This window comes from Ursus maritimus, unplaced genomic scaffold, assembly GCF_017311325.1.
Source record: "Ursus maritimus isolate PB19 unplaced genomic scaffold, ASM1731132v1 scaffold_24, whole genome shotgun sequence".
Classification (NCBI taxonomy): Eukaryota; Metazoa; Chordata; class Mammalia; order Carnivora; family Ursidae; genus Ursus; species Ursus maritimus.
In genome coordinates, this window is record NW_024424897.1 from 18426818 (window position 1) to 18448438 (window position 21621).

The 21621-nt window shown below is 59.5% G+C and overlaps 1 protein-coding gene and 1 long non-coding RNA gene across 6 annotated transcripts in view; one reads left to right on the forward strand and one right to left on the reverse strand.

The window, feature by feature from the left end:
- The first annotated feature begins 6 nt into the window (after window positions 1–6).
- UBTF (upstream binding transcription factor) lies at window positions 7–15114 on the forward strand. Of its 5 annotated transcripts, none has more exons than XM_040640533.1 (21): window positions 7–971; window positions 3908–4046; window positions 5504–5679; window positions 6210–6293; window positions 6391–6546; window positions 9000–9064; window positions 9346–9466; window positions 9825–9935; window positions 10271–10404; window positions 10581–10722; window positions 11020–11061; window positions 11185–11298; window positions 11394–11549; window positions 11908–12063; window positions 12166–12276; window positions 12650–12738; window positions 12841–13030; window positions 13820–13867; window positions 13972–14043; window positions 14133–14276; window positions 14362–15114. In XM_040640533.1, exons 2-21 carry the CDS (start codon window positions 3989–3991, stop codon window positions 14485–14487), a joined length of 2295 nt encoding a protein of 764 aa, XP_040496467.1. In that variant the 5' UTR covers window positions 7–971; window positions 3908–3988; the 3' UTR covers window positions 14488–15114. The 5 variants fall into 5 exon arrangements, with proteins under 5 accessions (XP_040496467.1, XP_040496465.1, XP_040496469.1 ...); XM_040640531.1 differs by lacking the exon at window positions 7–971 and adding an exon at window positions 1298–1436; XM_040640532.1 differs by lacking the exon at window positions 7–971 and adding an exon at window positions 2666–2783.
- The window catches only part of LOC103665586, an 8406-nt gene continuing 1397 nt past the window's right edge, over window positions 14613–21621 (reverse strand). Inside the window, exon 3 of the long non-coding RNA XR_569315.2 lies at window positions 14613–19210. This is a non-coding gene — a long non-coding RNA (uncharacterized LOC103665586). The remainder of the gene's footprint in view (window positions 19211–21621) is intronic.

A 21621-nucleotide genomic window follows, 5' to 3' on the forward strand; every position in this document is an offset into this window, starting at 1 on the left:
AAAAAAAAAAAAAATTAAAGGGGGAGCTGGCAGGGGACAGGAGGCAGAGACCGAGGGGGAGATGCGGGAAGCGCGGTCTCCCCGCTCCCACTTCGCCCCGGAAGCCCCTTCGCGCAGACCCACCGGGATTAGGCTCTCCACCCTAGCCCCGGCCCAACTACCGAAACCAGGGTGGAGGGGGGGATGGCTGCTGCTTCTTGAGAAATCCCCCTAACTCCCACCCTGACACCCCTCGCTACGGCCCAGGGGGAGAACTTTTTGCTCGGACACCTCGGATCCTAAACCCAGCGGAGGTGAGGGGCTTTGAGAACAACGAGAGGCTCGCTCTAAAACCCGGAAGGCCCTCGCGGGGAGCTGAGATCCGGCGAGGCTGGGTGCTCCCCCGGTTTTTCGATGTGTTGAAAATCTAAGAGCTTCTTTTTCTTTCTTTTTTTTTTTTTTTCGTAACACCCCCCTCCTTTATCCCCCACCCCCTCGCTTTGGCTTCAGGGTTGCAAAAGCAAAGAGCAATAAAAAAAAAAAAAAAAAAACCCGCGCACACACTCAGACACACACCAGTGGCGACAGGGGAGAGTTGGAAAGACGCAGGAGAGAAGCAGGAGGCAGGAGGCAGCGGGGAGGGAGCAATGGGAGCGGGAAGCAGGCAGGTTCCCTCGCAACTCCCCCTCCGGCCCCACGTCGCTTCGCCGGCCCCGGCAGGGGAGCAAGGAGCCGGGCTAGCAGATGGAGGAGTGGAGCTCGCTCTAGGCAGCGGGCTTGGCCGGAGAATGGAGGAGCCGCCAAGCGACCGGCTGATTGGAAGAGAAACGCAGAGCGATGGAGGCGGGGGTAGGAGGACGATTTCTCTGCGGGGACTGGCGGCGGCGTATACGCCCGGGTCGGGCGCTGCAGAGCTTGGCTAGCTTTCAACCCGCGCTCGCCGGCTCCAGCCCCGCGCGCCCCCACCCCCAGCCCTCCCGGCGGCTCCGCAGGTGAGTGCGAGCTGGGGGCAAAAAACCCCAAAAGTCTCAACACGCCTGCCCTGCCCCCCACCAAAAAGAAAGAAAGAAAGAAAGAAAAGCATTTTTTCTTTTTCTTTTTTTATTTTCGTGCAGCCCCCATCGCGGTGGGAGGGAAGGGGGTGAGGCTGAGTGGCCCGAAGGAGGCGGAGGGGCCAGGCGAGGCCGGGGTGGCCCGGGAGGCGGCGGCGCCGAGGCGGCTCTGACGGGCGAGCGCTCGGAGCGGCGCTGCGCTGCGCCGAGGCGGGCGGGCGGGCGGAGCGGGGCGGGCGGAGCGCGGCGCGTGGGGCTCGCCATTAGCCGTCGCTCCGCTTCGCCATCTCGGGCTTTGTCTGGCGACTCGCTGCCCCGGCGTCGGCTGCGGCGGAGCTGCGGCTCCGCTCTTCGGCCCGCCGCACCCCTAGGTGCCCCTGGCCCGCGCTCCCATTCACACGCTCGGTAAGTGAGCCCGGGCTCCGCGGATTTCGGGGGAGAGGGGTTGCTGTGAGTGGCGGCGGCGCCGATCTCCATGCGCCCGGGCAGGCCTGGGGAGCCATGCCGGGCTGGATTGAACCGGCTCCCAGCGCGGCTCCTCCGCCGAAGCCCATCGCCCCCTCGCCGTTTCCGGGGTGTAAGGAGCAAAGGGGATTTTTTTTTTTTTATTTGCAGGGAGGGCATTTTGTACGGTATTTTTTTTTTTTTTTTAAGTTTTGTGTGTGTGCTGTTCGGCAGCAAGGGGACCGCGAGGTAGGCGCCGAAGGCTGGCGCCGCGATGGGCGTGCGTGCGCCCCAAGCCGGTCGCCACGCTCCGGGGAAGAGGGTGGGCGCGGAGCGCCAGCTCCAGGAGGCGGGAGAGGGTAGCGAGTGAGGACTGCCGTGGAAGCCTGAATCTGAGCTAGGAGGACTTGTGGGAGAGCTCCGAAGCAGGGCTGCGGGCACCCCTCAGCCTCCCCGGCCGCCGGGGGGCCCTCCGGGCACCCTCTCTGCGGCCGCGCCTCGCGCCCTCCCTCCCGCGCCGGCCGAGCCTGCTAGTTCCCCCGCGGGTCTGGCGAGGTCGCTCTCGGCGCCCGCCCGCCTCGGCTCCGAGCCCCGCCGCCATCCGGGCGGCTGCGTGTCTCCCTGCCCCGGCCCCCCCCTCCCCGGCGGCAGCAGCAGCAGCAGCAACAGCAGCCGCCGCCGCCGCCGCCGCCGCCACCACCACCACCACCACCACCACCACTACCACCACCCCCTCCCTCCTTCCTTCCCTCCGCCTCGGCCGCCCGGGTCCCCCCAGCTCCCGCCCCTCCTCCCAGCTGCCCCCCGCGGAGCCCGCCCGGGCAGGCTGTGGGAGGGAGCGGAGCCGGCGAGGCGGGCGGGCTGGCGCTCGCTCCCCGGGGGTCGGTGTGCGCTCTACGGGGAAGGACGCGCTCGCTGCCCCGCTTCTCCCGCCCCCCCTCCCGCTCCTCCTCCTCCCTTCTCCCTCCTCCTCCCCGCTCCGGCGGCGGAGGCTGCGGCGGCGGCGGGGGGTGTGCGAGCTGAGGCCGGGGCCGGCGGGCGGGCGGCGGGCGGGCTGCCTGCAGGCGGAGGGCGCTGTGCTTTGTGCTTTTCGCCGCGAGGAGCAGCAGGCAGCAGCAGCCACAGCCGCCGCCGCCGCCACAGCAGCAGCCGCCGCCCCAGCGCCGCCGCCGCCGCGCCCGGAGGAGGAGCCGCTGCCGCCGCGGGAGGGAGCTGCGGCTGTGCCCGGCCGAGCGGGGGAGGGCGCCGCCGCTCAGAGCCGGGGAGGGAGCCGCCGGAGCGGGAAGCCCGGAGGCCGCGCTGCGCCGGGTAACCGAGGCGGCTGAGGACGCGCGCCGGGGTCGGGGCCGGGCGGCGGGGAGCGAACCGCGGGTGCCGTAGACGCCGGGGGGGACCCGGGGCGCCCTCCAGGCAGGGGACTGGACGAAAGAGGATCAGGGCACTGGAGAGGACGCCGAGAGCCGGGGGAGGGGAGGGCAGGAAGCGAGGCCCGAGCAGAGCCCCGGCCGCGGGCAGAGGAGCCCGCGCTTCTCCGAGCCGGCAGGCGCAGTTCTCGCCGGCCGCCGGAGGGGGCGGCGGGGCCGGTGAGCTCTGCGCCCCCGCCTCCCGGCCGCCGTCCTCCCGCCCTCTCCTTGGCTCGGCTCCCCGGAGGCCGGGGCGGGGGCGCCGGCGGGGCTGGGCCGCAAGCTCGGGGGAGGAGGCGGCGGTTCCCGCCGTGGTCGCGCCTCTGCGCCGGGCTTCTCCGTGCGCGTCTGGGTGGCTGGGCGGTGGCGGCGCCTCTGGCCGGGGTGGGTGGCTCGGGGGCGGGGGGCAGGCTAGGCCGCTTCTCTCCGGCTGCTCGCCCGCCCAGGCGGGCGGGGACGGCGTCGGGAGCCCGAGAGGGGGGGCGGCGGGAATCCGGATCCGGTCCCCGGGGGCGGTGCGGCCGCTGCGCTCCGGGGCCGGCGGCGGCTGCGCTGCGTCCGGGTCCCCGCCGGGTTGCGGAGGCGGGGGGAACCGGCTGGGGGGAGGCGGGAGGAGGAGACTGCGGCGCGTGCCCGCTTCCGCGGCCGCGCGCGCCCTTTACCCGCCCTTCCTCCTCCCCCGCCCTCCAGCCTGGGGCCTCCCCGGGGCGGGCGCACAGAGGAGGAGGAGATCTTTTTTTTTTTTTTTGGCCCGGGTGGGAAGGAGGGCGGAGGGCGGGCGCTAGCTGCACGCGGGAGCTGGGAGCAGTCTCTCGCGTGGGCAGGGGAGGGCGCACGCGGTGGAGCCGGGCTGCAGGGGTGGGGAGGGGGGGCGCACTCCCACACCCACCGACCCATTAGGTCTACTAGGGTCTCGGCAGGGTCTCCGCGAGTGTGGACTTGTGCCCCCCCTCCCCTTTGGGGGAGGGAGGAATAGAAAGTCCCTCACCTCGCATGCCGCCTGAGTGGGGACTGGTGTCTCTCCTAAAGGGTGAGGTGGTTTTGACCGCGGGTTGCCCGGCCAGCACGACCCGAGGAGGTGGCTGGAGGAGGTGGCTGGACGGCTGAAGAATGAACGGAGAAGCTGACTGCCCCACAGACCTGGAAATGGCCGCCCCCAAAGGCCAAGGTAGGAGCCCTTTAACTTATGTCCTCTTTTCCCACACGGCTGTCTGCAGGGCCCACTCCCCTTCCAAAGGGGCTAGACAGTCGGCAGTCTCTGAATTGAGACGAGGGGGCTGTCTTCGGTTTCAGGAGTCAAGTTTGGCTAAACCCAATTATTTGGCCTTGAGGCTATAAACTGTATTTTTCACACTCCATTCTTCCGCTTAGAGAGAGAGAAGGAGGCCTGTGCAAAAGCCTTCCTTCTGGGCTTCCCAATCAGGCCAGAGTGTGTCCTCTCCTCACCCAGTGTCCTGGAGTGGGAGGAGGGATGAGGAATGTAGGGGAAGGGGGAGAAGGAAAAGATGGGGAAGGCTTTTCAGGTGTTTTATTGTTACTCAGAGGACGGGTTTTGGCGAGGCAGGTGGAGGGAAAGGATGTTTTGGTGGTTTGAGGTTCCAAGCCATAGGAGGTCCATCACTAGACCCTACCCCATCCAGTAGGGATCTCATGTGTGTGGGGGCAGGGGGTAGGATGAAGCTGAGCAGCTGGCCATGACTGTGGGACACTGAGAGGAGAGAGGATTATTGGCCCATGTGACCCACCTTGTGGAAACCCTGACCCAGGTTACCAGATGCAAATGCAAATGAAGAGCCCTTTTGACTCCTGGCCCTGGTATCTGTTCTCCCAGCTTACCTTCCAGGGTCACCACCCTCCAGAGAGGCCTCCTGGAGCTGTAGTTCAGTGGTTGGAAATAGCTGGTTTAGACCCCCCCCCTTTTTTTTTGCTTCCATGGGGAGTGGGACCCAGAAGACAACTCAGAATTCTGGGGGTTCTCCCTGGAGCCAGGGCCCTGAGGGCCTTTGCCCACCTGCCTTGTCTTGCCTCCCAGCTACCCTGTATGGTTCTTCCATTTGCATTCCATTTTTCTTCCTTGCCCCAAATTATTCACATCTCCAATGTTAGTTTCCGGCTGTGGCAGAGAGAAATGTCTGCATGGGTTCTCCTTACTGCCCACACTCCATCCTCAGTCCTTTTACATCTATGGGGTCCACCTGGAACTTAAACTTGGCAACACATTTAGACGTGTTGTGCCTCCCTGCTTCTCTCCCCTATCCCAGTAAGTTAGCCATTTGCCCACCAGGCCCCAAATCACTGTAGCTTCATTTCTTTCTCTCCCCCACAATAAATAGTAGCCTGTTGGCAGCCTGGCGTGTTAGAGATGATCATGGTTTTGAAGTAGGCCAGACCTGACTTCAAGTCTGGCTTTCTAGGTATGATGCTGTCTGGACTGGAATTCCTGTTCTAATCCATATGGTCACAGTTTTCCCTTATGAATAGGTCATGTCTTGTCTTTGCCTTCAGATCGGAGGTAACCAGGGATTTGGGACGCTCTGGGAAAGAAGGATTGAACATTTAAGGACTGGGGAACAGAGGAAGGGAAAGCATGAGCTGGGCATGATTGCCTTTCTTACCCCTCCCCAGACCGCTGGTCTCAGGAAGACATGCTGACTTTGCTGGAATGCATGAAGAACAACCTTCCATCCAATGACAGCTCCAAGTTCAAAACCACCGAGTCACATATGGACTGGGAAAAAGTAGCATTTAAAGACTTTTCCGGAGACATGTGCAAGCTCAAATGGGTGGAGATTTCTAATGAGGTAACTGATCCCCCCCTTTCCTGACACATCTACACGAACCCCTGCCTCAACCTTCCTGGTGGGGGAGAGGAAACAGAAGTCTATAAACAGGAAGGAAAGAGACCAGGCGAGGTGCTCATGTGGTCGCCCTTGTACATTTGGGAGGTGGCACGGTTGACAGCACTGGCCTAGAGTTCTCAGTTCTGCCACTTTCTAGCTGTGTGGCCTTGAATACTTACCGTCTTGGAGCTTCTGTCGCCTGAACTGTTCTGGGGATTGAATGAGGTGCTGGCATGGACAACACATCGAGGTCAGGTGGTCACCTTGTTGCTGTCCTTTGGTGTGTACGGACTGCCTGGTCCTCTGCCGGAGGCATGGGCCAGCGCCTGGGTGTCAGGGGCTGAGTTGTGGCTGTTGGACTCTGCCCCTCCCCCTTCGATAAATTCAGTCTAGTGGAAAATAGAGGAGACCCATTGGAAAGGGGGGTATGCTCTGGGGTGGTGTTTCGCTTTCTGAACTCCCCCTTGCATTCACCTCCCTTCTTCCTCCAGGTGAGGAAGTTCCGAACGTTGACAGAATTGATCCTTGATGCTCAGGAACATGTTAAAAACCCTTACAAAGGCAAAAAACTCAAGGTGAGTTTTCAGGAAGAGGAGCATGACGTGTAGGAGAGGAATGGGCCAAAGAACGGATACTGTCTGACCTTCACCGTGTCCTTGACCCTCCTTCCAGAAACACCCGGACTTCCCAAAGAAGCCCCTGACCCCTTATTTCCGCTTCTTCATGGAGAAGCGGGCCAAGTATGCGAAGCTCCACCCTGAGATGAGCAACCTGGACCTGACCAAGATTCTGTCCAAGAAATACAAGGAGCTGCCGGAGAAGAAGAAGGTGGGGGGAGGGGGGCGAGCCGGGGAGGAGGGAAAAGGCAGGGAGCAGCTGGTGCAGTGTAGGTCAGCTGTGGGGGGAGGCTTAGATGGAGGGACTTGGCATTGGGTGGGGGTGGGTTGGCCCAGCAGAGTGTAGGGTCTTGGGCAGCCACACTCGATCTCCTCCTCCCGGTCCCACACGCGGTCAGGCCCAGGCACTGTCGAAGGCGTAAGCCGGATTGCGGCAGGTGCTCAGACCCACCTTTACAGCACAGACAGTCCACAGTGTTCTCTCACACAGCTCGGCTTCTGTGCTCGCCTTCTCACTGGCAGGCTGGCCCAGCAGTCCATCCTCGGACGTTTCCCACCGTGGTCTCATCTGATGCACGCAGCATCCCCGTACAGGGAACCCCCTGGAGAAGGGGTTATTCCGATTGTGAGGGCATGGAACCGAGGCTCAGGAGGGACTTATGTCCCGGGTCCCGCAACTAGTGACAGCACAGCAGGACTCGGGTGTGCTTCCCACTGCCACATCCGCACGTGAAGTGGGCTTCCTTCCTCCGCGCACGTGTTCGCCCAAGGACGCACCGTGTCCCTTGTGGCCTCCTGCGGTCCGGAGGTCGTTGACCTTGGGCAGAGGTTACCCCAGTCTCCCAGGCAGGGTTGGATATAGTCCCGCACAGTGAGGTCAAGTGGACCCTCCCTGAGGTTGGCAGCCAAGCCATGGAGGAGCCTGCAGCCAGGCGGGCCCTGAGCGAGATGGGGTGGGGAGAGAGGTGGACAGCCAGGGTGCCGGGCTGCGAAGCGGAGCTGGGAGAGGTGTCGGTGAGGGGCAGCGGGGGAGAGAAGAGGGCACATTGGGGGGAAGAAGAGACACAGCCACACACAGCCAGCTCTCTCAGGAGGCAGCACTGGCCCTCCTGTCTTCCCGGTTCGTGCACTCTGGCTGCAAGCTCACATGCCCCCTCGGTTGTGTACCCGAAAAGGAGCCAGCTTGGCAGGGTGAAACCAGCTGTCTACCACGGCTGCCCAGGCCAAGCCGGAGTAGGAGGTGGTGGAGTTCTCCTCGCCCCCTCTGATGGGGATGTTGCAGAGCAGACTGTACATGACACCCAGATACTCAGGGCGTGGGAGGGAGAGGCAGAGGGTCCCAGGACCAGGGAGGGCTGAGACATTATGTGGTAGAGCAGACAGGGTGCTGGCCTGGGGGACCCAAGACTTGGGCCTGTTCTCCTGACTATCCCTGAATTGCTGTGTGTGACCTGCGGTAAGTTCCTTCATTTCTCTGGACTTGGTCTTTATCTGAGGTGCGGAGGGTAAGCCCAGTCCTGTGCGTGACTTCTTGTTCTTAGAGCCGCTGTTCTTTGCAAGGAGGGCTGAGACTGGGGCAGAGTGGGCTGGGCTCTGCTCCCCATGTTCTGCAGGAATCCCAGGGGAAAGTGAGGTGTCTCTTCCTGTGCCTGGTGCCTCTCCTGGGAGAGGCAGGGGTCGGGCTCAGTTGCCGTGAGCCCCTGGACCCTTCCAAGGCTGTCTCTTGTGAATCGGGGGAAAAGGGAGAAAGGAGAGCTGGCCATTGAGTGGTAGCCAGGACGGGGTAGATGAGGAAAGGAAAGAGACAGGTGGGAAAGGAAGAGTGAAGGATGGAGAGGCAGGAACAAAACAGAAGTAGTCGGGTGATGGCGGGAAGGGAGGCCAGCCCTTCAGAAAGAGGTGGGGGAGAAGGAAGAGAAGCCAAGGCGGAGGAGAGCCAGTGGGGTGGGGAAGGGAGGGCTGGAGGAGCCGGGAGGAAGGTGATGGGAGGGGGTTCAGAGTGGGGAAGGCATGTGAAGGATAGCCAGGGGACCAGAGGCACTGCTCCGTGGATGAGGAAGAAAATCCAAATGCAGGAGACCGGTCTATTAGCATGTCACTTACGCTGCAAGAATTCAGTCTGGGCGCCCTCAACACCGTCTCCCCTCTTGGGCCTTGAAAGCGGGACTCAGCCTGCCCCTGGCCCCGTGGGCCACCTTGGAGGCAACGGACCAACTCCAGCTGCCACAGACATGGGAGGAGGGAATAATGGGAGCAAGGCCTACGCCTCCTCCTGACTCCTCATGGGGAGTTGTGCGGTGTTGGGGAAAGGTGGGCAGGGAGGGTTGGTAGGGCCAGGGGGAGTCCTGGCCCTGTCACTGCTCACTGTGACTGGGTGAGGCTGGGTCCCACTTCTGGGACTCTCCCTCTCTCAACAGAACGGAATAGGCTATAGGATGTGTTCTGGGAGACCCCTGTAGCTCGCACTGTCTGGTTCTAAGCCAACAGTCTGGGCTACCGTTGAGTCTCCCCAACCCACTGGAAGGCAGGCCACCATCCTCTGGCAGCTCACGTCACCCTCTGTCCACGTCACCACTGGGAGGCAAAATAGCTAGCAAGGAGGACTCAGTGGCTTTTATAGCTCAGGCTTTGGGTCGTGGATGACCCCGTCCCCTCCTCCCCCAGATGAAATATATTCAGGACTTCCAGAGAGAGAAACAGGAGTTCGAGCGAAACCTGGCCCGGTTCAGGTAAGGCAGTGGAGCCCAGAGGAGGGCCACAGGGCACTGGGTGTGGCAGGATAGGGTAACACCAGAGCCTCAAGCTTGCCATCCGTGAGGCATGGAAGATGGATGGGTCATGTGTAGACCCTAGTGGGTCCTGTTCAAGGGCAGGGACAGGCAGGTAGCCACTGTCCCACTAGGTCCCAGCTGTTAGGCCGAGAAGCCTTGGTGGGTGGGGTAGCTAGCTGGGGTCTCCCTGGCAGGGTCCCCCTGCACCGGCTGACTGTTGCTCCCCACACCCTGGCTAGGGAGGATCACCCTGACCTAATCCAGAATGCCAAGAAGTCGGACATCCCCGAGAAGCCCAAAACCCCCCAGCAGCTGTGGTACACCCATGAGAAGAAGGTGTACCTCAAAGTGCGGCCAGATGTGAGTGTCCGGCCAGGGGGTAGGGATGGAGGGCGCACGGTGGTGGCAAGGGGGGAGCCGCGCCAGGTCGGCCGGGCACGGTGCAGGGGAGCAGGAGAGGAGGCCCCTCCCCAGGGGTGGGCTGCATGGACAGGGCCTGGGCCAGCTGGCGTGCGAGTGCGTGCGTGCGTGCGTGTGTGAGCCTGTCCCCTTGCACCTAGGCGGGACCCCCGCCTCTCCACTTTCCCCTCCTGGCCTGTGGGGGACACTCATGTGACCTCCTGTGGCCTGAGGGGGCGGGGGCCTCGGTGCCCCCCTCCCCCCTCCCCTCCCTGTGCCCCTGGCTGCCTGTGTGTGTCTGACGGCTTTTGGTTTGCAGGCCACTACGAAGGAGGTGAAGGACTCCCTGGGGAAGCAGTGGTCTCAGCTCTCGGACAAAAAGAGGCTGAAATGGATTCATAAGGCCCTGGAGCAGCGGAAGGAGTACGAGGTTAGGCTTCCGCTGCGCTCCTCCCCATCCGGCTCTTCAAGAGCCTCTGCCCTCTGACTCTGTGGCCTCCGCAGTCTGCAGGAGGCAGCCATTCCCTGTCCTTCCATTGAGGGAGGGGCCTTCTGGGCCCCTCACCTCTGCCCCTACCTTCCCTGCCCCCTCCCATGAGATCTCAGGCTAGGGCAGGGCAGGGCGCCATGTCTCGTGTGGCATAGCAGACACGGCCACCCCCCAGCTTTTGCTCCCTGCCTCCCCCCCCCAGCGGCTCTCCCCCCGCCCCGGCCCCGGCTAACCCCACACCCCGTTGCCCTCCGTCCCCCCACCTCACTCTGCAGGAGATTATGCGTGACTATATCCAGAAGCACCCTGAGCTGAACATCAGTGAGGAGGGCATCACCAAGTCCACCCTCACCAAGGCCGAACGCCAGCTCAAGGACAAGTTTGATGGGCGACCCACCAAGCCACCTCCGTGAGCGCTGCCCTGGGGTGGGGGTGGGGGGGTGAGTGGCCAAGTGGGCATCTAGGGAGCTAGGCCCGCAAAGGCCGGGCTCTGAAGTTGAGGAAGCCAGCTGCCCCGGGGCCGCCCTGGTCACTCAGGGAGGATACTGAGGGAGGACACCTCTCCCTTCCTGCGGGTTCCGCTAGGAACAGCTACTCGTTGTACTGCGCCGAGCTGATGGCCAACATGAAGGATGTGCCCAGCACTGAGCGCATGGTGCTATGCAGCCAGCAGTGGAAGCTGCTCTCCCAGAAGGAGAAGGACGCCTACCACAAGAAGTGTGACCAGGTGAGCTGTGCTAAGGAGGCCTTCAGGGGACGCTTCGGCCTGGCCTCGGGAGTCTGATGCGGGAGATCTGGCCCTAGCTCGGGGTCAGTCCGTTACTGGGGAGAAGGATCTCGGGCGCCTGCTACAGACGCGGTGGTAGGCGAGGTTTCGCACCTGGGCTGCTCAGGGCAGATGGCTTCCGGCCTCGCGTCTGCCATCTATAGGGGGAGACGAGCCCCTGTCCAGGCTCTGGACGTTTTGTAGAGGGTTATTGTGCTCTGAGAACCAGACTGACCCTGACTCCCCTCCTTTTCCCAGAAAAAGAAAGATTATGAGGTGGAGCTGCTCCGTTTCCTAGAGGTGAGTGTTCCTGGAGGGGGGCGTCGGGCGGACAGAGGCCTTGGGGTGGAGGCCCTCGGGAGCACCTGGGAGCGGGCCGGCAAGCAGGTGCGCAGCCCCACGCGGCCTCTTGTGTCCGGCCAGAGCCTGCCTGAGGAGGAACAGCAGCGGGTCCTGGGGGAGGAGAAGATGCTGAGCATCAACAAGAAGCAAGCCACCAGCCCAGCCTCCAAGAAGCCCTCGCAGGAAGGGGGCAAGGTGCGCAAGGGGGCAGACGGCCTGGGGGTGGGGGTGGGGGAGTTGGGGCTCCTGCCAGCACCCCCACGGACCCGACCTTCTTTGTCCACCTACAGGGGGGCTCGGAGAAGCCCAAGCGGCCCGTGTCAGCCATGTTCATCTTCTCTGAAGAGAAGCGGCGGCAGCTGCAGGAGGAACGGCCCGAGCTCTCGGAGAGCGAGCTGACCCGTCTTCTGGCCCGCATGTGGAACGACTTGTCGGAAAAGAAGAAGGTCAGCCCAGCCCGGAGTGGCTGCCAGGGCCAGGTTCCCCGGTTCCCCCCCCCGCTTCGCCCCCAGGGGCTAGCTGCACTTAGCCTCGGGCTGTGCGAGCCCCACGTGGGTGCCGGCTCGGATGCTGGGGCTGGGAGCTCAGCAAGCCGGAAGGCGGGAAGCTGTCAGCTGAGGGCCCCGGCTCCCCGGGGGAGCAGAGCCCGTTGGCGGGCTGAGCCCCAGGCTGGAGACATCTGCACCAGCCCACGCCTCCGGCAGCCCCGCCCTGGTGGGTGGGGGGGGCCTTCCAGCGCTGGACGGGGAACGCGCGCCCCCTGCAGGCGGCCGGAAGGCTGACGCCCCTGCCGTCCCTCCGCAGGCCAAGTACAAGGCCCGGGAGGCGGCGCTGAAGGCCCAGTCGGAGAGGAAGCCGGGCGGGGACCGCGAGGAACGGGGCAAGCTGCCCGAGTCACCCAAGAGAGCTGAGGAGATCTGGCAACAGAGCGTCATCGGGGACTACCTGGCCCGCTTCAAGGTGGCAGGGAGCCCGAAAGGGGTTGTTCCGCAGCCTGGCCACACGGGCCGCCTCCTGCCCCAGGTGACCCCTCCCATAGCTGACATCCCTGTTTGTCTCCAGAATGACCGGGTGAAGGCCTTGAAAGCCATGGAGATGACCTGGAACAACATGGAGAAGAAGGAGAAGTTGATGTGGATTAAGAAGGCAGCCGAAGACCAAAAGCGATATGAGGTGGGACGAAGGGCTCTGCCCCGGTCAGCGTGGTGGGCACCCCTCCACTTCAGGGGTCGCAGCCCCCTTTCCTTAGTGGGTGGGCCATGGAGTCAGAAGCCCCAGCCTGGGCTGTGTGACCCTGAGCAGATCTCACACCTTCCTTCTCTGAACCTCAGTCACACATCAGTAAATGCGGGCAGTGATACTGGTCACGTGGTTGTAGTTATGCCAGCACTTTCGAGCAGCGGCGCCTGACCCAGGTGTGAGCTGTCAGGACGTTGCTCCCCAGCTCTGCCTCCATTTCTGAGGCACTGATGGCGTGGGGCAGGAGGTAGAAATACTTCCGGGTGGGGGGGTGGAGCGAGCGTGACCCTTGTGGGTGTCCTCGCAGAGAGAGCTGAGTGAGATGCGGGCACCCCCAGCCGCTGCAAACTCATCCAAGAAAATGAAGTTCCAAGGAGAACCGAAAAAGCCTCCCATGTGAGTCAGAGGGCCGGAACCCACCCTGGCCGGAGGGAGGGTCCCGGCTGGAAGGTGGCTGCGTCCGTGTCCTAATCCTCCTGGCACCGCCCCGCCTCCTAGGAACGGTTACCAGAAGTTCTCCCAGGAGCTGCTGTCCAACGGGGAGCTGAACCACCTGCCACTGAAAGAGCGCATGGTGGAGATTGGCAGCCGCTGGCAGCGCATCTCCCAGAGCCAGAAGGAGCACTACAAAAAACTGGCGGAGGAGCAGCAGAAGCAGTACAAAGTACACCTGGACCTCTGGGTCAAGGTGAGAGCACTGGGGACCCTGGGCAGGAGGCGGCATCGGCTGGCTGGTCTGCATTCGTGATTTCATTCAGTGTCCCAGCAGTCCTCTAGGGTAATGATGACTAGCAAAGAAAAGAAACCAAGGTTCAGAGAGGTGAAGTAACCTACCCAAGGTCACACAGCGAGTAAGTAGAATAATCCGAATCAGATTGCTTTTTCCTACCTCCAGCCGAGACCAGAGGACCTCGCCCAGGCTCTGGTTTGGCCCTGAGCCTCTGAGCGCCCCTTCGGCGCCTTGGTCGAGCAGTCAGAACTATAACGTAGGGAGAGTCACCTGTGTCATCCCCAGCTGTCCAGGCAGGTTAGCCAGGGACCCTGGGAGGTAGCAGGGTTTTAGTGTCCAGAGGTTTGGGGAGCCCCAGACCCCCTCATCTGTGGCTCCAGGCTTGTTGGGTGAGAGTGGTGATACCAGACTGTGGTGGTCGTTGTGGGCGGCTTCTCTGAGCTAAGGAAGGACTAACTCCGGGGCCTCCGCTTCAGTAGAACGACAGGAGGGACATGAAAACCAGTGGTCCCAGGACAGGGTAGCTTAGAAAAGGGTTCAGGGTATCTCAAGCAGTAGGACGGAAGCTGTGTTCTCTGATCCTGGGGGGCTGTCTGTAGAGACCCAAGGTGTGGGGGGAGTGGCAGGGGTAAAATGGGGTAACGGTACGTACGTGCTTAGCCCGCTGCCGGGCGCTCGGCCAGCACGCTCGGGCCGCAGGAGTCTGGGTGGTGTTCCGACCTGTACGTCCTCCTCTGTCTCCTGCAGAGTCTGTCTCCCCAGGACCGTGCAGCGTATAAAGAGTACATCTCCAATGTGAGTCTGGGAGCAGGGCAGCACCGGGGAAAGGGAGGGGTTAGGGGGCGTTGTCTGGAACTCACGGCTGCTCCCTTGGTCTGTGTCCCCATGCTTTCCTACAGAAACGTAAGAGCATGACCAAGCTGCGAGGCCCAAACCCCAAGTCCAGCCGGACTGCTTTGCAGTCCAAGTCGGTAAGGAGCGCCTCCCAGATGGAGGAGGGGGGTCCTCAGTGCCTGGAGGGGTGTGGCAGAGACCACTGATGTGCCTCCGCCCCTCCCAGGAGTCCGAGGAGGATGATGAAGAGGATGAGGAGGATGAGGATGAGGATGAAGAGGAGGAGGACGATGAGAATGGGGACTCCTCTGAGGACGGCGGGGACTCCTCTGAGTCGAGCAGTGAGGACGAGAGCGAGGACGGAGATGAGGTCAGGTGGCGGGGCGTGGTGGCAGGGTGAGGGGGGCGGTGCTCACCAAGACTGCCACCTGGTGACCGCGCTCCTTGCCCCCCAGAACGAGGAGGATGACGAGGACGAGGATGACGACGAGGATGATGACGAGGACGAGGACAACGAGTCTGAGGGCAGCAGCTCCAGCTCCTCCTCCTCGGGGGACTCCTCGGACTCTGACTCCAACTGAGGCTCAGTCCCACGCAGGGCTCCCCTCCCCAACTGACCACCTTTGTTTCTCCCCCATGTTCTGTCCCCTGCCCCCTGACCTCCCCCACTTTCTTTTCTTTTTCTTTTCCTTTTTTTTTTTTTTAATTTGGTGGGGGAGGGGCTGGAGGAGCCCAGGCCAGGACTCTGCAGCCTCAGAGACATCAGCCCTGGGGGGCCCTCCAGGGAGCGCAACCATCAGACTGAGCCACCACTGGACCGGCCCGGCCCACCCCTCTTCTGCACTTGCGGTTCCGTCATGGACAATGGACCTGGGAGTGGGGTGGGGGGGTCCCAAAGAGTTCGGTGAGGCCCTCCACACCTGCAGCCCGACCCATGGGAGGGTGGAAGCTTGGGGAAGACCCCTCCCTTCCCAGAGGGGCTTGCCGACTGGACCCCTACATTGGAACTGGAGGCAGGGAACATGTGGGGAGAGGAGGGCAGGAGCCTCAGAGAAAACGGGCGCCGCCCCACAGCCCTCTCCCCTGCCCTCTGCAGGAAGGAGCTGCCTGGACCCACTCATGGGGGGAGGGGGCAGAAGTGTTTTTTATATATGTGTATATATTTTTTTTTTTAAGCTCTGAGCTGTCAACGAGACGTTTCCTACCGATCTCGGCTGCCGTCTCTGTTGTCATTTCTGGGAGAGGGTGGGTTTAGGGGGTAGGTTTGGGACTTTTTTAAAACGGTCTTGATGCGAATGGGAAAGTGTGTGCGCGTGTGTGTCGCCTGTACATAGCATGGGTGCACCTGTGGATGTGTGCAAAGGCGTGTGTGTGTGCGCATGCGTGTGGATGTGTGTGTGTAAGAGAAGGGGGAGCCCACCTCAGTCTGAATCTGATGAATGGGTTGGTGAGGGCCAGGGAGACATTGATCCTGGTGGGAACAGGCTGGGGCAGCCCCCTTTCTCCACATTCTCTGCTTTGCCTAATATCTGATTCAGTTTTTTGGGGGGGTTCTGAAGCCACTCTAATGCTTCCTATAGCCGCTTCCCTCTGCCAGGGCCACAGGACTCTGGGCTGCCGCTGGTCTCCAGCGGGGCCATTGGGAGGGGGACAGACTGGGTGAACCGAAGAGCCTTTTATTTAGTGGGAAAGGCCTTTCCAGTTCATCTGAGAGGTTGTCTGGCCACCTTAGGCTCAGAAACTGGGTTCCAAGAAATGCATTGGAAGCTCTTAACCTACACCCCTCCTGCCTTTCCCTATATCCTCCAGCTCCCCCACCCCCATTCCCTTTGATTTCTCAGGTCTGCTCCCTTCCCCACCCCTCCAAACTCCCAGCTGGGGAAGGGGTCTGCAAAGGCTGCTTTTGCAGCTGTCCCTCTAACCCTTCCTGGCCGTTTCAAAATTTCTGGTACCCTAAACCTTAGACCCTTAATAATAAGCCAAGCCACCTTATCTCTTGTGGATTGAAATTTTTAATTTTTGATTAAATTTTGGCTTTTTTTTTTTCCCTTACAATCATGTCCACGACCCATTTAGTTGGGGCTTTGTGCTTTTCCGCCTTCCCCCTCTGAATGAAAGCCAAGGGGTGGGGGAAGAGTGAGAATTCCACCCAGGAGGTGGGATGGGAAAGTGGATCCCACTCCCAAAGGAAAGCAGACAAACTGCTTTGCCTTGGACGTGGTGCTGGGGGTGGGGGAGTTAGGGGAGGATTCTCCCCACTCCCACTCCCCTTCTTTTGTCCTGACCCTGATATAGGGGTTCATAGGTTCTATTTCTTCCCAAGAGCCCCTGCAAAGAACCCCATTTTCCTGTTTGAATGCCCCTACGATGTTGTGTTTTAGTGGAATGTGTTTTCATTTAAAAACAACTTTGAATGGGGCACTTTTTTTTCCCCCCCGTTTTAAAAATTGAAAATTCTTACAGTACGAACAGGGCTGTGGGGATGGGGGTGTTGGTGCTGTAAGAGGTCACTCTGAGTGCATTTTGGCACTGGGATGGGATGGTTGGAGTGGGAGGACCCCCCCCCACTCTCTCCCCTTTTTTTCTAATATTTAAGGAGTGTTTTTGTAGGTTTCAACAACAACCACGACTTGAATTTGTATCTTGGGAGGTGGGAGGGAGTGTCTTAGAGGTGTCTGCCTAAGCTTAAGGCCAACTGTAGAAGTTTTGTTTTCCCTCTTTTTGTACAATAAAGTGAAAAACTAAGGTTTGACTGCTGTCTGGTCACTGGAATCAATGAAGGGCGGGGTACAGGGAGGACGCACCAGGTTCAGTGGGGAAAGACTCTTGAAGCCAGCTTGTTTGCCCCTTCTAGAACCATCTTTCCCTGAAGATTCCATAGGCAGCCCACTGTCACATTGTTCTGTGCTGTTATTGCACTTTTATTTCAGTTGGTTCACCTTGGGTTGTCAGACCACTAAAGACTGAGAATTTGGGGAACAGATAACATTTTCTCCCAGAGTGCACTGCCTTGGGAAGTTGGGGGCAAGGAACTATTAGGGTCAGGGGTTCACCCTTGTCATGTAAGGACTTATCATTGGGAGTTGGGGTGACCCTCCCATCTTGAGCCCTCAGCCTCACCCAGGGTTAGAGATGACTTTCCTAACTCCACCCAGGGCTCTTATGGGAAATGGGCTGGGCCAAGATGACTCGGCCTCTGAGGTTAAGGAAGATAGCCTTCCCTGCACAGGCCTTGCCCAGGTTCCTGGAAGCACCAAGGGCTGGAGACCTAGGCCCCATCTAAGACCTCTCCCTTGGCCCCACACTCTGGTGTTCTTGGCCAAATTGCTGGAAAGCTCACGGCCCTTCATGGTCTCCCATTTCCTCACCTCCCACTCACCACTCTCCTGGGGTGACAGTCCACCTGCATGTTCATCATTCCATCCAGTGGACACTTGTCCATCTCTTGACTTCTTGGTCCATTCTGCTGGCATTGGCTCCTCCTCATTCTATCCTAGGTGTTCGTGTCACCTTAGGAACCTCCGAGTATCACCCATAGGTAACTAATCCAAAAGATGGTATCTGCAGAGACTGCTCTTCCAAACTGCAAACCTGTGTAGGTTTCTCTGTATCCTCTGGGATTTGGTGCAGGCACCTCATCCCTCAAGGCCCAGAATGATCACCAACCTCTAGTTATTCAAACTAGAAACTACGATAACATCCTTGACTTCTCTCTCCCTGTTAAACCTCCATATGTATTTGCTCGCCTAGACCTGTCCATTCCACTCCCGTATCTCTCCCGAATCTGCGTACCCTTCCCCACTGCTTTCATCCCCATCCTATTCAAGGGACCATCATTGCTCAACTTTTGCAAAGACTTCCTAAAACTGGTCTTCCCTGCTTGCAGTCTTGCCCCCTACAGTCCATTCTGCACACAGCAAGCAAAATGATCTTTTAAAAAGAAATCTGGGGGCACCTAGATGGCTCAGTTGAAAGAGTGTGCAACTCTGGATCTCGGGGTCATGAGTTTGAGCCCCACATTGGGTGTAGAGCTTACTTAAATGAATAAAAAAATTTAAAGAAATAAACAAAATGGAAAGAAATCTTATTACTTCTGTACTAACAACTGACGTGACTCTACAAGGCCTGGCCCCCGCTTCCCATCTCCCACCTTCTCTCACCCTGCTCTTCCTAATCACAACGATCCAGCCAAGTGATTGCTTTTGTTCTTCACACATGCCTACCACAGGGCCTTTGTACTTGTTCTTTCTGCCCCAAATGCTAATCCCTCAATTCTACACACAGCTGGCTTTCTCATCCTTCAGGATTCAGCTCAAATGCCACCTCATAGACAAGCCTTCCCTAACAACCCTTTCTAGTGAGGCCTCCTCCTCCATCTTTGTTTCTATATTTGTTTACTTGTTTATTGTCGATCTCCCCAAGTAGAAGACACCTTATCTGCTTGTCTACTATAGTAATCCCAGGACCTAAAATTGCCTGGTATACATTTGACACTCAAGAAACATTTGTTGAATGAGTGACTAAGTATGGCCGACAAGGTCCTGGGGGATCTGTTGCGCCTACTGGCCTCCACATCAACTCAGCTATACTAGCCAGCCACATCCCAAAATATACCACACTCTCTTCCAGGGCCAGTACACATTCTGCCTAGACACATACCATTCCCTCTGCCTCGAATGTTCCTCTTCACCTCACTGTCTAGTTAATTCAGGGCTCCCCTTAAAAGATCACTTCCTCTGAGGGGGTCTTCTCTGACTCCTTAACAAAAAGATCATGCCATTTGTATCTTCAGGAGCCCAGATGCCTTCACATTCGGTCTTGTTTCATCCACATCAGGCTTTGCTGGGGTGTAAACTCCCGTAGGACAAAGTCTGTGTGTCTCTCTGGCTTGCTGCTGTAACCCCAGGGCCTCACCCAGAGCCCAGACCAGCTCAGTCCTTACTGTTTACTGACTGACTGATGCTAACTGTGGTCACCGGGCGCGTTCCCAAAGAGGTCACCACCACAGAGCAGCCCAGGCCAAGGGCCGGATGAATATAACAATCCACTTGTAAAGGAGTTTGGTGTGAGGACGGCCATGGGTGGGAAAGCGAGGAAGGGTTTAGGTAAACAGAGAGCAGACAGGAAGACTTCCTGGGCATGTGTAAATTCCTCGGGGCAGATATACCGGGCATATTTAGAGACGGAGAAACAGATCAACATCGTCGGAGTTGAGAATTCCCGATTCACATTTTGGAGGTTCCAGAAGATCTGGCCTCACTTCAATGACCTTCAGCGAGTCTTCACCAGCTGGTCCCGCGGTACCTATAAGATATACCAAACCGAACTTATCCTTCTCCTTGTACCCTCATATGTCTTCCTCAGAGTTCCCCATCTTGGTTAAAGGTGTTTTCAGGGTTTCTTTGTCCTTTACCTCATACACCTCAATCAATAACAAAAATCTACAGGCTCGGGGCACATGGGTGGTTCAGTCAGTTAAGCGTCTGCCTTCAGCTCAGGTCATGATCCCAGGGTCCTGGGATCGAGCCCTGCATGGGATCCCTGCTCAGTGGGGAGCCTGCTTCTCCCTCTCTCTCTGCCACTTCTCCTGTTTGTGCTCTCCCGCCGCCCAGATAAATAAATTTTAAAAATCTACAGACTCAGCATGCCAGAGTGATCTACTTAAAATTCAAGTCTGAGCAAATGGTTCCCCTTGAGGACTCCTCATGGCCTGTAGGGTAAAAGCTCCTATTACTCAGCACACCTTTAGTCCCATATGGTCTGACCTGCTCACCTTCTGCTGCTTCCCCACCCATTCCTACATTCCAGCCAGGCCCCAAACTGAACCATACTCCTGAAGCTTGCTGTTGGGGATGTCTAGTGCTTTCCTGGCCTGTCTTGACCTAGTTCATCTCCCACTACAAAAAGCCGTTACTGATCAACTCTCTTACACCATTTTATCTGTCCTCCTGGCCACCCCATCCCCTGTGCATCTCTCTTGTTTGTTTGTTTGAAGATTTAATTTATTAGAAAGAGAGTGAGAGAGCGAGAGCGCGCAAGCAGGAGGGGGGAGGGGTAGAGGGAGTAGGAGAAGCAGGCTCCTGGCTGAGCAGGGAGCCCCATGTGGGGCTCGATCCCAGGACCCCAAGATCATGACCTGAGCCGAAGTCAGATGCTTAACTGACTGAGCCACCCAGGTGCCCCTCTCTCGTTTTTATCACAGCTTTTGGCAATTATTTTCCTACAGTTCTGTCTCCCCGACAAATTGTGAACTTCTTGAGGAAGCACAACTGCCTTATTTCAGCTTTGCATCCCAGCACAGGGCACTGTACGAATTCTTAGAGCATGTAAGAATAACAGCTAAAATTTATAAAGCACTTACCCTGAGCTAAGAGTTTCACATGTACTGACTTGTCAGTCCTCACAACAACCTAATGAGATAGGTACTATCATTATACCTGGTGACAACAGAGTAAACTGAGGCAACAGAGAGCTCATTTGATCAAGTTTATTTGTCAGGTCCACAAATTCAAATTCAAATCTGACTCCTGGTCTTAACCATTCAGGACTATTGCCTCAATAAATGTTTGCTGAAGACCAAACAGCCAATGATGGTCCCTAAGTGTATAAGAATTTCCTTGTTTAATCCCATCTTCTAGGAGAGGGCTGTCAGACCCCCGTTCCAACACTTCAGATCCAGAGAATAACCGAGATAGAAGCGCCAGTCTGGGCATCGGTTGCGGCTAGGAAAGGCCTTTTCCTCTAGAAGGTAAAGGGGGACTGGGAGAGCGCGCGCATATGCGCACACCCAGGGGAGTAGCGCGGGGTCGGGGGAAGGGTCTGGCCAGTGCCAGGCAGGCTGTCCGAGAGGTGGGGGGTCCAGCGTGGGTTCCGGAAGCAGGAAAGCCGAGCAGGTGTGGGATCTAAATTAGGCTGAGGGCGGGGAGGGCGCTCGGCTCACAAGGGCACAGCTCGGCCTCCGCCCCCAGCGGAGGACCCTCATCTCGGGCGTTCGTTGGCTCGCAAGCCTGGAGTGGGCTGAGACCCGCCCAGAAACAGGGGAACGGAGGCTCGGACGAGCCCCTTTGGCTCCATAGGTTTTCTGCCCTGAGGTGCTAAGAGAGCCCCACTTCAACTCCGGCCTCTTCAGAGAAGTGGCTGCACGCTACGGGGTAAATGCCGGCGTGGGGGCGCCGGGGGGATGGGGGGGGTGAAAAGAGCCGGGAGCCCCGAGGGAAGGGCGGGGGATCCTGGGCCGGAAGGCGTCCCAGGCTCGGCTGGGAGCCGGCGCTCTCTTTCGACGCCACCCGCTGCCCCCGCCCCGGAGCCGGCCGGGACGGCACAACGTCTCCGCCCCCAGCGCACCGCGCACCTCACCTTGAACGTCGCTCCACCCACCGCCATCTTATTGGGCCGGCCGGACCCAGGCGAGAAGGCAATTGGCAGAGGTGGCTCCCGAAAGCCCCGCCCATCTCCCCGCCCCCGCCCCCGTCCGCCGGTACTTTGGACGGCGGCGTGGCGCCCCTCCTCCCCGCCCGGTCCCCGCCCCCTGGAGCAAATGCTGCCGAGCTGCGGCCGCGGGGCAGATGCACGCGCTCGGGCCCTTCTAGCAGGCGCGAGCAGTCGCTGGGCGCGCGAAAGCGAAAGAAGGAAGAGGAAGGGAGGGCGGGGGCGGGGTGTTGAAGAGGGGCGGGAGGAGGAAGAGGAGGAGGTTGGAGCGCGCTCGCGCTTGGCCT

What these genes read in the sequence shown, in the direction of transcription:
- UBTF (XM_040640533.1), top strand. Translation starts at nt 3,989, where the DNA reads ATGAACGGAGAAGCTGACTGCCCCACAGACCTGGAAATGGCCGCCCCC. An exon ending in CGAAACCTGGCCCGGTTCAG is followed by an intron (nt 9,065 to 9,345) that starts GTAAGGCAGTGG and finishes CACCCTGGCTAG; the next exon opens with GGAGGATCACCCTGACCTAA. An exon ending in AGCTGCTCCGTTTCCTAGAG is followed by an intron (nt 11,062 to 11,184) that starts GTGAGTGTTCCT and finishes GTGTCCGGCCAG; the next exon opens with AGCCTGCCTGAGGAGGAACA.